The 13,241-nt window shown below is 35.1% G+C and overlaps 2 protein-coding genes and 1 pseudogene across 3 annotated transcripts; 1 reads left to right on the top strand and 2 right to left on the bottom strand.

Moving 5' to 3' along the window:
• Positions 1–3,038: 3,038 nt before the first annotated feature.
• Positions 3,039–6,587, bottom strand: LOC109089915 (heat shock protein beta-2-like). 2 transcript variants are annotated; one of them, XM_019103822.2, is made up of 3 exons: positions 6,449–6,587; positions 5,320–5,503; positions 3,039–3,570 (listed from the first exon to the last, which is right to left on the bottom strand). In XM_019103822.2, the coding sequence occupies exons 2-3, from the start codon at positions 5,411–5,413 to the stop codon at positions 3,158–3,160; spliced, it is 507 nt and encodes a 168-aa protein (XP_018959367.1). In that variant the 5' UTR covers positions 5,414–5,503; positions 6,449–6,587; the 3' UTR covers positions 3,039–3,157. The 2 variants fall into 2 exon arrangements, with proteins under 2 accessions (XP_018959367.1, XP_042612948.1); XM_042757014.1 differs by lacking the exons at positions 5,320–5,503; positions 6,449–6,587 and adding an exon at positions 4,615–5,049.
• A 57-nt stretch (positions 6,588–6,644) lies between these two features.
• On the top strand, positions 6,645–9,632 carry LOC109088095 (alpha-crystallin B chain-like). The gene is made up of 3 exons (XM_019102261.2): positions 6,645–7,252; positions 7,965–8,087; positions 8,281–9,632. Exons 1-3 carry the CDS (start codon positions 7,070–7,072, stop codon positions 8,482–8,484), a joined length of 510 nt encoding a protein of 169 aa, XP_018957806.1. The 5' UTR covers positions 6,645–7,069; the 3' UTR covers positions 8,485–9,632.
• Positions 9,633–11,390: 1,758 nt separating this feature from the next.
• On the bottom strand, positions 11,391–12,676 carry LOC109081304 (annotated as a pseudogene).
• Positions 12,677–13,241: the final 565 nt, after the last annotated feature.

Genomic DNA, 13,241 nt, shown 5'->3' with positions numbered 1-13,241 from the left:
TTAAATAAACAACCTCTTTATGGCTCTTGCTTTTTATAAAACGTGAAGTACAGAGTACGAATTGCACACATTAATGCCTTGTTCAAGGGCACAATAGTAATAAAGCAGGACTGAATATATAAAAATATAAAGAAAACACGTGTTTTTGTTTGTTCATGCCATAACTGCCCGCTTTGAGTGGATGTTCTTCTTGTGGGAAAACCTTGTGTTGGGTCTCTGTAGTTCTCCAGGTGGGATGAATAGATCTGCAGGTTCAGCTGACGTCTGTGTATTCACAGTGGTTGTAAAATCTATGGTTGCATACTCTGTGTTGTCGTAGTTTGGAGTCTGTTTCAGTTTTCCTCTGCTGACTGTATTTTCCGACTGTAGGACTTGAATCTCTGCGTAGTGTAAACCGTCTTCATTCTGCTTCCGCTTTTTATTCACCTGGGCATACTGTGGTTCAGCCGACACAAGGTCATACACATGAGCATCAACACGGGCCTGCTTGGAAAAAAAAGTTGTCATAAAAACATTTACATATATTTACATAAAGGTTTATTAGTGACCTGTTAAAACAACACACCTGATGGGAAGGAACCACAGGTGGACCTGCTGTAAAGATGTACGTTGTTGAATAGCAACCAATATTACAACAACTGGATAATTAAGTAATAAACATTGTTCTGATAATCAAAATATCCTTTTAATTTATTATCTCATAAACGGAGCTGAGCTTTTTTGTACTATTTTGTTATGTTACCTGTTCTTTTTGACCTTTTTTGTGAAAGTTTTCTTGGATTTATTCCCCATCTAAGAAAAAACAAAGCAAACAAACATACAATTTAAATATAAATGTACTTTATTTGTTCTGTAGTGAAGTTCCCTAAATGAAGTTGATCACTGATAGACTTATCCTTTGTGAAAAAGAACTGCACTTAACTGTATTGAATGTACACTTATAGTGCACTTCAAATCTTAAAAGTATATATTTTAAATAAAATGTATTTAAAGAGAGTACACTTTCATGACACACCTAAGTACACTTTTAAAAAGGGAACTTTTGTAATAATGTCAATTTAAAAGTTTTTTTAATAATCTTGTCATGCTTTAAGTACACTTATTTTGATTTGACTTACATGCAAAGTGCATGTAGCATACTTGATTATTTTATCTGTAGTGTGTTATTCGATTTTACATTTAAAGTTACTAAACTGCAACTTCATCATTTCAAATGTGTAATAATATATACTGTATATTTAAATACATTTTAGTTTACCATAAATGTTTGTCAGTATATTCGGCAGACTTTAATGATATTTCAAAGACAAATGACGTAATTATGAAATTACATATAAAGATGCACGGGTCAAAAAACATTTTTAAGTTCAACTGATAGCATTTAATATGAACCTAAACTATAATACATGTTCAATTAATTATAAATAGCATGCAATTAAGCATCTGAAAACATGACATTCAGTATGCACTTAAATACATACTTTCAAAGTAATATGCACTCTTATTAAAAGTAAAGTCTACTTCTTTTTATAAAGGGTTAAGAGGAAGTATCTCCAACTTCCTACTCTTTTGTCCTGTTAAATGCTAATACAATTGATTTTTCTCTTTTCTGAACAATGCAACACCTTATGAACACCTTCTTGTATCTGGTTTGGTTTTTCTTGCCTTTAACAAACTGAACAGCATTGTTAATTATTTAAACTATCAAATGCGAACAAGATCATTGTTTCTCAAAGCAAGGCCTACTTAAAAGGTCACGTTTATGTTAAATATTAAACAGAACAGCATCTACTAACACAAATGAATCTAGTTTAAGGCACTTTCCTCCCCATCAAGATCCTACTGTTATAGAACAAGCTCATGTCACCCCGTCGCATTTGAATAGATAAACACTGTAAACCATGCCCAGTAAGTTTAAAAGAATTCAAACATTCAAATGTTTGGCTACTCACTTATTCATTGTTTTGGTTACACTGCTCCCCATGGCAGAGATCGTCGTCAGTGCACAGTTAGCCTAGAGTTGTTCAGTTGCTCATTTTCCATTTCCTTGTTTCTCTGTAACTGGAGTCCTGCAGGTGTAGCTCTTACAGAAAGCTACCTTTGTACCTCAAACTGCAACGCCCCTATCGTTGAGACTGACCTTGAGGTCGTGAATGTTTGACAATCTCTTTAATGTTGTATATCTCTGCAGTCATTCATTCATGAACAGAATGATAGTGGTTTGGTAAGACATCCATTTCCCTGTGTTTACACTGAGAACTCTCTTCGTTTACAGCGGATTGTCTGTGTAGCATTGTACAACAGCTGTATTTTAATATCTGCATATGTGTATGTAAACAGGTAAAAAATTATAAGCCTTTTTAAATGACATATTATGTGTTTTTAGAAAATCATTGATTAAAACTGTGTAAATTTGGAAGAAACTGTAACACAGCAAAGGCACAAATTAGAGGCAGTATTTCATAACCAACCAATGGCAGACAACAATTTCATTTTTGCATTAACTGGAAGTAACAAAACTAAGGCAAGACCATTTTAAATATTTGCTAGCTATACGGAAAAGTTTATTACAAAATATACTTTTTCTAGCAAAAATTCACACATGGCCACACATCCAGTAAGGTTATCCCAAGGGAACTTAATGTGCGTCAAAAAATTCCAGTGTGCACACTTTTACTCCCAGATGTAAAGCATAAACATTTTATATTAAATGTTATATTTTACTTTAACAAGAATATTTTATTCTTACCAATTCTGCATTTATTTGATCAAAAATACAGTAAAATTGTGAAATATTATTACAATTTAAAATAACTGTTTTCTGTTTGAATATTAAACTGTTCCAAAAAAATGGAACACTTTTAAAAATGTTAACTTTTTTAACATTGATAATAATAAGGAAATGTGTTTGACCTGTAGTGTATAATACAGACCCAGAGGGAATCTGTAGACTTTTTCTGCACTAATTTAAGTTGGGAATTCTGTAGAATTCTGTGGAATGCATTTTAACCAACTGTGAGAGAACAGAAGTGAGAATATTCAAAATATCCAAAATATTTAATAAATGAGCAGCATGTGCTAAGCATTCCAACTCCATAGACTTTTCTACAGAGTTCTGCGGGATTCCATGTGGGCCTGCTTATATCAGTCCACTTTATTAGCTTTTGCTTTCCGTCTTGTCCACTTTAATCTTGAGCTGGTTGATTTTAGGCTCCAGGTCCTCAGTTTTTCGTGGTGCCTGGATACACAGTATCCCGTCATGTGAGAGAGACACCTGCACCAGCAACGGATCCACACCCATCGGTAAGATGTACGTGCGGGTAAACTCTCGACTCACAAAGCCATGCTGGTCCATTCTCTGAGCGTGCCGCCCCGTCACCTCCAGCAGGTTATCGACTGTTCGCACACTGATCTCATCTGGTGTAAACTGGCACACATCTAACAAAACTCGATACCAATCATCTTCGCTTTCTATCTGAGAGAAGCCCCGCTCAAGCTGCTTGTTGATGCGGGGACGAATGTAGTAACCGTGGTACAGGACAGGGGCCAACAGGTCCTTGGGACTCAAAGCTGAGAGGGTGAGAAGGGAAACAAATATGTCCTAATCTCAGTTAATCATACTCTCACAATGTGTGCAGTGACAAGTCATTTGTCTCTCCATAATGAAAGTGGAAACAACACAATATAAACATTTTTTTTGATTATCCTGCATTATATCATGTTATATCAGAATTTCCTCCTTCCTGCTCGGAAAAGCGTAAGTTAATATCAACTGATGTCAGACTTTGAACTCAGAAACAATCACTCTAAAAACAATCATGTAAAAATTTAAAATATATTTTCCTTTCACCCTAAACAAACTAGAACTTTTATTTATTTATTTATTTTTTTTTTTTTTTTGAGTTTCGGGGTAATTGTACCACAACCTGAACTAACCTTGCCATGTCATAAAAATGTCAAAGTATCTCATATTTTTAATGTGACTTTTGACCTCATGATATCATGCAATGTTTTGTTTGTTTGTTTTTGCACTACATTACTTGGTGGATATGTTTTCTTTTCAAAAATTAATAAACAATGAAGCAGTTTTATTAAAATACTTTTCTAAGAAATAATAAATAAAATATTATTAGTAATTAAAAGTAAATAAAATATGATTATTTATTAGTATTAATAAATGAATAATATTATTATAAATTTATTATTATTTTCTTCATTGTGATATCAGGAAAGTTGTATCAACCTAACATTTTTTACTTTATACATCCAGGAATAATAAATAAATACAATAAAAAAATATATATTTTTTCTTCTTTTGTCTACATGTTGCTGAATGATATACATGACCTGGCGGACAAATCATTTTTTTTTTTTAACAGAAAAATAAAATTTACTACTATTTATGCACTGTTGCATATGCACTATGCAACACTATGTAACTTTTTCTGTATTTAAAATTTGCTAAATGTATATAATGAACGAGTACATCATAAATTCATCTACCAAACCGCCTTTTTGTCTGATCCCAAATCACTACGGTACATTTATAATAAGTGATTATTTTCGCACTATTGTAGCCTGTTCGGGTCGTCACCGCTGCGGATTAACACATACTTGCGTGAATCGCCATAGAAATAAACTTGAAGAAGTAGCTCCGGTTAGAAATGTTCTTCCGCGGGATGCGTGCAGTTCTGTTTATTAACCGCTAGAGCGCCAAAATTTGCATAGTGTTGCTTCAAAAAAGAAAGCTCTTTCCTTAAGAATTTGGAAATGTCTTCTAGAAGACACAGGAAATGTGCATGTCAAGTCTATTTACAATTCATGATGCCAGCTACAGATCAAGACTCAGGTTCCACTTACAGTTTCTATTTTAATCATGCCACACGTGGCATATTTACACTCTTCTGTTTCAGAGTGTGGTGTCTCCAAAGCTGCTGCTAACGTGTTTGATAAGATCAGCTCATAATCAGTCATGAAGGGGACAAGAGGTTATTTTGGTCATGTCATGTGTGGAATTCTAAATATAAGCTGTTACTGAGGTGTCACATTTCATTGTGAAGTGAATACTGTCATAGTACAAGTGCCAATATGGATGTTCATTACATGATATATTTATTACCTATAGACTGACCCTCATATATGGCAATCAAAATGACTTGTTTGTGCTAAAATCTAAAGTGATGAAAAGTGTTTCAAAGTCATTGAGACACAGCATGATAGCCAGCAATATAAAAATACAAGAAATGCACAAATGCACAGGATGTTTTGCCTTAAAATGTGGTGTATTTCTATTAATTTCAAAACTCAAATTTTACTTACCTTCTGCAAAGTTCTGATCATAGATTCGAGGGGGAGAACACATCTCGTAATCCATACTCATTGGGTAGGCATGAGGAACGGTGCGCTCAGCCATTCTGACCTCTGTTGACAAGATAACTGGAGAATTTACTGGATTGACAGACCTCAATTAAACTAATTTCGGCGTTTGAGGGGAGCAGGAAGGCTAGAAAGGGAGAGGGGTGGAAAGAACAGCAGAGGAAAGGAGAAGCGAGATTGCGCACTTGAGACAGGAGGGTGATAAATGTTGCTACAAATAGCTTGTAGTAAGCGCAGTGGAGCTGCAGATCCCATATAGGTGGATATAAACACAAATGCAGAATGAATAGATTTAGTGATAGATATAAAAAGCAAAACAGTCTAATAGTTGATCTAGGGCTTAAGATTTAAACTCTTGAAAAGGTTTGGAATAGGCCTTAAAATAAAACATTATTTTTATAACAGTACTGCATCAAAACAATAAGTCAAAATATTCTATCTATCTATCTATCTATCTATCTATCTATCTATCTATCTATCTATCTATCTATCTATCTATCTATCGATCATCTTTTTACCTTTTTTACTTTTATTCAGCAAAAATGCATTTACAATATTACAAATGATTGCCATTTCAAATAAATGCTGTCCTTTTGAACTTCTATTTATTCTATTTATCAAAATAAATCCTGAAAAATAAAAATCAGTTTCCAAAATAAATAAATAAATAAATTCTGTTGGATTGTGACACTGAAGACTGGAGTAATGACTGCTGAAAATTCAGCTTAGCCATCCCAAGAATAAATTACATATTAAAATATATTGCAACAGAAAATAGGTATTTTAAATTGTAATAATATTTCACAATATTACACTTTTTTACTGTTTTTTTATCAAACAAATGCAGCCTTGGTGAGCATGAGAGACTTTCCAAAAAATTAATTAAAAATAAATGTTGGTAGTGTAAATCAAATAATGTTACCACATTCAGTATCGTTTTTTTTTTCTTGCTGACTAAATTAATAGTAAATCCACAGAACTGAAATGGCACAAAATGGTCAGGTGAAACAAAAATAACATGTATAAATCTAGAACCATCTTTTGCCTGTGTTAAGCGGCTGAGACTGCTTACCCCTCCAAAATGAGGATGTCCAATCAGTGTGCCAGCTCAAGTAAGCCCCGTACGCACTGGCCAGCCGAGGGCTTGTTGATGGGGATTGACTTTGTATGGTGTTTAGCCTGGCACAGTTATCTCAGCCACATTCATTGTCAGATTCTGTATTGACTAAACCTCCGAAAGGGCTCAGAACCTAAATACACACGGGCACATCACCTCGTGGGCATCCTAATCTTAGCTGGCACCAAATGAGCTGGACGCACCAGAATGCCGAGCAACTACTGACTTCCCTCAACATTGGCAGGTTCACCGGGCCAGACACTGCAGTGAACACATGGGACCATCAGCACTATTGGGGGCTTGCACTGTAATCCAGTTGGTATCTGAGTGAATTGAAATCTGATCAGCTCTTTGGATAAATACAGAGAGTGATGGTTGGAAGAGGGGACGGGGTAGCAAGCAGAGGACAGTGGGAGGGCCGAAGTGAAAGAGGCAAAGCAGGCAAACAGTTTACATCATTATTCCAGAAAGATCCACCGCTGGCTCGTGTGCCAGGGGCCGTCGGTGTTGCTCTATTTAAGTGCGCAGGCAGAAGAGGCAGCAGTTTTCTGAGTGCTGCTAAGGTCCAGACACAAAATGGACATCGCCATCCAGCATCCCTGGTTCCGTCGCTCCTTCTGGCCATCACTCTTTCCCAGCCGGATCTTTGACCAACACTTTGGGGACCCCATCCCTGAGGCCGAAATGATCCCCTCACTGTACTACCCACGACCTTCCTTTTTCCGCTGGCCAAGCTGGGTGGACAGCAGCCTTTCTGAGGTGAGCTAAAAATTTCATGAAAGTTTAGTTTTGCAGTTTTCAGTGACGTTTGGGAACATTGTGGTTAATCTACATTACGTTTGTTCGGGTCATATTTCACTTTAAAATTCAAAAGAGAAATACATATTTTTACATAAAGAAAGTGAAGCATATTTGAAGAGTTCAGATGCAAAAGCCATTTCCTTCTAAAAGTAATATTTTTATCAGGCTCCTATGTTTAGGTTCAGTAATTTTACTTTAATGGCAAAGTATAAGTCCTTTTCTATGCTATTATAGTGCAATACCTTAACATAAATACAGGAGCCTGATAAAAATGCTAATTTAAGATGAAAATTTCAGACGGCGCTTGAATTCTTCATTTGTAGAGCTATTATGATTTTTGCATTGTGACAACAGAATTTTGCAATGAATTGTAATTTTTTTTTAAATGTAATTTTAATACTCTAATATAAAATAGATAATAATAGAAAATATATATTATTATTATTATTACTTTATAGTTAATAATTATTAATATAATTATGACTAGATAATATAGTGATGAAACTTTGTCAGCAGGTTTATACTGTCACAGTAGAAAAAATCTAAACATCTGAAAATTTACGTTTCTCTTTTGAATTTGAAGTGAACTAATTGTGAGCATTAGGTTAGACCAAAGAAATTATTATTATTAAATTATTAATAATTTACGTCGTTAATTATGTTTTCTTAGATGAAAATGGAAAAGGACCGTTTCTCCCTGAATCTGGATGTCAAACACTTTAAACCAGAGGAGCTGTCAGTGAAAATCAATGGAGATTTCATTGAAATTCACGCTAAACACGAGGATCGACAGGTAGAAACTCACAGTGCATAAACACTGAACACTGCAACCTAATACCTCCCCAAACCTTTGCGTGTGACTAGCTTTATTGTTTAAAATCCTCATGTCATCACCAAGATTACTGGCCTTGAGCCTCAAATAAACACTGAGCTATAAGCAGAGTGAGAGATGGCGCATTCATTATCACCTGCTCATTTCCTTGCAGGACGATCACGGTTTCATCTCACGGGAGTTTCTAAGAAAATACCGTGTCCCTGCTGGTATGGATCCGGCCTCTGTCACATCCTCCCTGTCCGCTGATGGCGTTCTGACCGTGACAGCCCCTCGCAAACACACAGAGGGCCCGGAGCGCACCATTCCCATCACCCGCGAAGACAAGCCCGCCGTGACTGGGTCTCAGAAGAAGTAAAGCTGCTAGACTTCCATGTTTCAACTTTATGTCCTTGTCTTCCTCCTGCTACATTACAAGGGAATAACGATTAGCCTAATGTTTCCTGACAGGCCAAAACTTTGTTGTCTTTGCTACAGCGCCTAGAGAAGATTAGGTCGAAAACTCCATCAGCGTCAAACTAACTTAACACAATCTCTAAATGATAAATGTTACCTAAAGGGATTTCATAGAAATACACTTTTACAATAAAGCATTGTTTTCTGTTGATGCCACCAAACAAAGGGGCTTCTGTATATCTTGCAGCTTGACAGCAAGACAAAGTATTTGAGTGTAGGAGTATTTTTCCCTAGCAATTTTTTATGACTAAGACAAACAGGCAAAAATGGGCCATTGTATTAAACTCAGCTGGATCAGATGGCAAAAAACGCCACAGTCTCTCATTATTAATAGTGTGATTTGCAGAAGAGTCAGAATAAGGTCCCATTAGTTAGCATTACTTAATGCATCAACTTACGTTAACTAAACAAGAGTAATATATTTCTTACAGTATTTATTAATCTTTGTTAATGTTAGTTAATAAAAATACAACTGTTAATAATTCCATGTTAGCTCTGGTCCATTAAATAATATTAACAGATATTAATCTGTGTTAGTACATGTTGAAATTAGCATTATCTAAGATTAATAAATGCTTTCAAATTATTTTTGCATTGTTAGCTGATGTTAACTAATGGAACCTTGTTGTAAAGTGTTTATTCTGTTGTTGTTTATTCTCTGTATGTAAAATGATTTGTTTGAGATATCACAATGGATCTGGGACCAGAGGACACAGTGAGGGGATGAAAAAGTCACAGGATTTAGGTGTTTTGACAAGATTTGTGTGCGTTGATCCAGTTTTGATTGGTTAATGACACATTTATGCACTGCATTGCTTCACACTATATACTTTCGCCACTGTATTTGCATGACAATAACAGGAGCAGGGCTTTAAAACCCAAGGTTAAAGATGTTATGAACGCAGCTTTTAACCCAATTAAAGATTGAATGTTAAGTCGTGGTTAAACAGCATGAATAGAAGGTGCTACTCACGTGATGATATGCTGCAGAGAGCTGGTGTTACTGCAAAAAATGAATGAGAATGAATAAAAGCAAGTTTATTAATGCAAGGTTTTAAAAGCATGGTGTATAGGTCAAATGTCTGCCATGAGATAATATTTGAATGTTATTTTTGAGAGTGAGATGTGAGCCGAGATGTGAGCCGAGATGTTTGTGCACATGAATAAGTGCCAAGAATTTATATTGTTTACAATCACCGAGACTGTTAATGGCTTACTTATTCAACAATGCTAATATCAAACTCTATCAGTAATTTTTATGATATGGAACAGTAAGGTTCTGACAATGATGTAGGAAAAATATCCTTATTATCTCATATTTATATCAAACCAAACTACTGCATAAACCCCACAAGGAGGTATAAGTGAGAAGGAGCACTGTTCACTGCTTATATTCCTCATTATTCACAGCTGAAGCACTGAATTCACTTATTAACATCATTAAATAATTATCAATAAATACTGTGGCAAGTCGAAGTCAAAATTCAAAATATATTTGCTGACTAATTTACTGTTTAATGAATTCATCAAAAAAATCCATCAACCAGATGAATTAAGGTGAATTATCAATGCAGTATATAATTGAGAAGTCAAATATTATAATCTTATTATGTATGGATAATCAATCATCATAGGTACATTTTCATTTCACTGCATACATGATAAAACAAATAGACATATGCTTGGGCAAAATATGAGAAGTTTTTTTTTTAATCAATATTTGACTAACAGAAGTCAGTGGATGGATACTGAAGCTGATCATGCACTGAAGCTCTGAAGTCTTTGTTGAATTTAAAAACAATAGAATTAACGAATTAATATATTAAACTGAAAAAAAAGTTGATACAAAGTTTTTAATAAAATTATTTTAAGAAAAAGACATACTTGTGTAAATTGGCCGAACATCTTCCTTCGTATAGCTGGAATAATAGGTGGTTTCAAAGTAGTGAGAGAACTGTGAGGGGTAACAAATTCAAAATTGTTTGTCTGTTGAGCACAAAACTGGTATTTGGACATTTAAGTGACACTTAAAATGCATGAATTTCACTGCATTAGATAACTAAATGTCAAACCAAATCAAATGCGTTTTAAAGAAAGGTTGCACTAGCACACTTTTAAAGCAAAACTTTTACAAAATAAGTTTGAAAACAAAAAATCGATGTTCAGTGTTCAAAATGATTTGGGCAAATGTTAGTGGAACATGTTCACACTAATTGATTAAAAATCATTGCACTGCTCAAAAAAGTGAAGCTGTGAAAGGATTGCAGATGCCAGTCTATCTTATCTAATGCAATGAATTTCAAGCATTTTAAATGTGACTTACAGTACAGTAGGTGGCTATGATGGTCTCAGAGCAAGATTTTACTGAACAATACCAACCTGATGCGGAAGGGGGCGTCGTGAAGCCAAGTACGGCGAGTGTGTGTGATAATTTTTGTTATACTTTTCATAATAAATAATAGATTTTCTAATATATGCTTTTAAAATAATTACACAACCAGTCTCATCAGTAACTTCACCCTAGACCACCCAAGTTTAAATATTTGTGATAGTCAACCACAAACTTATCAGAACAGCGCTTTACACTCTATTTACCTAGTTTGATGTTTAATCGCTTTAATTATTTGTGATACACCAAAGACTATATTAACCGAATATCTACCGCTAAAGTTGTATGAAGATAATGATAATGAAGGCAGATGCAATGATTTCTCGCTTGAGTAGGCCTAATAATTGATTTTCTCTTTAGTTCTCATTCACAATTTTCTTACCAAAATATCACGTGATACAAAGGATCACATGCAAGAGTAGCAGCAGCTCAGTTTTATTGCATCAAAAAGCATTTACAGTCTACAGTCAGGTTCTATATATTCTCCTCTTCTGAATAGCAAATAATCTTTGCTTACTAGAAATAATAAATGACACACTAAAGTGCAGAGTGGAAGCACGAATCAATCATGTTTATGTTCTAGCCAAGACAGCACACAATCCTAATAGCAGTAAAAGTCCCATTTCTGAAAAGAAAAAATAATAGAATTAATCCCATATGCACATTTTTGGTTGTATGTATTTGTCCATGCATCAATTTCTTTTTGTTTATCATAGACAAAAGATTCAGATACGCACGTCGGTCTTGACCTCAACCTCAGCAGGCATTAACACATGTGTCTCTTCAACAACACTGCTGGGGAAATATCCCAGACGAGCTTCCTGGTCTCCATAATATGACCCTTGAACCTTCACAAACAGTTTTCTTCAGTTATACTGAGTGACTTCATTTTCAGAGGGGAAAGCACACTTTGACAATACAAGAAAACCATGGAAGTTTTAATGATTAAAATACTGCATGTTTGTAACTGAGTAATTGAGCCTTGTCAAACTTACACTGCCAGCCCAAAAGAGGTTCCCACGGTCTTTCAGCATGGCATACACATAGACAGACTGGCCTTGATGGATGTGAATGAAGCGACAGTCTTGTGGGTAATAATCCTGCAGAGCTCTAGCAATGAGAATGGGATCTGTGAATAAACATAAACCAGTTTAGATGGGTATTGACACGACATGCTCAACTTAAAAAAAAAATATTGTTGTATTATTGATTATGCATGCAGTTTCTTGGACCTCATATTAACTGAGATATTAGTTACATTTATATTGTTACATTTTCAGAACTATAAGTGAAAAAGCTATATATATATATATATATATATATATATATATATATATATAGATATATATATATATATATAAAATTTTCATTGTTCAATTCAGGTTAACTAATATTCTGTAGTTAAATTGTTAACTTGTTAACAAATTGAACCTTACTGTAAAATGTTACAAAGTTATGTAAGCTGAAATGCAACATTTAAAAGAAAGCACCAACAAATACTATCCTGAAACTTCCCCACAATAAATATATGAAAGTTAAAAATGCTAGTGGCATTACTCACGGCTACACTCTGAATCGGCGCATAGCTTCTTGTCCGAGAGTTTTGGCATCTGCCTGCCGCCTGAGCAGACAGTGGCAGGAGGCCACACAGCACCAGGAGAAGGGTCCAGCTAGCACAGTGTCTCTCCATCTCTCTGAGTCTGATTCTTAGTTTGTCTGAACAGGACTAAAGCTCAAGTGGGAGGGGCCAGTCGAGCCCAAGCTCCTCCTATTTTCAGAAAGTACACATATAATCCATATAATAACACGAAAATTGAAGTAACACTCCCCTCGAATTAAGTGTATTTACTTATATAGAACACAAGTGATTCGACTTATTTTTCTCTTTACCATTTAAGGACAAAATCTGACATTCATTGCAAACATAACTATCTAGTATTTGATTTGTCTTTTTGTATGTCATTCAAAATTGCTTTTTATTGTTGCAGAGTCTTCTTGTGTCAAGATTCGTAGCAGGGCCCATAGCTGTAACTAGCTTCATTTATGGTCTGTAAGAGGAAAATAGTCAAGAAAGCAGGAAGTGTTGCTGAAAGTTTCACAGGCTCTCGTTTGTGTGGATATTATCTGAATCCACACTCAGTTCATTATTACCATCCATGGTGAGGGACACAGCCAGGCCACAGGCCCCATAACACCTAGTTACATAGACTGAGGCCTTCGCCAGGGGCCGAACAACCCGTCCTTTCACTGTAGCAAAAATCAACACTCAC

Source organism: Cyprinus carpio, chromosome A5 (genome assembly GCF_018340385.1).
Source record: "Cyprinus carpio isolate SPL01 chromosome A5, ASM1834038v1, whole genome shotgun sequence".
NCBI classification, from domain to species: domain Eukaryota; kingdom Metazoa; phylum Chordata; class Actinopteri; order Cypriniformes; family Cyprinidae; genus Cyprinus; species Cyprinus carpio.
The sequence above is the reverse complement of the archived record's forward strand: the minus strand, read 5'-3'. Positions and strand labels throughout refer to the sequence as shown.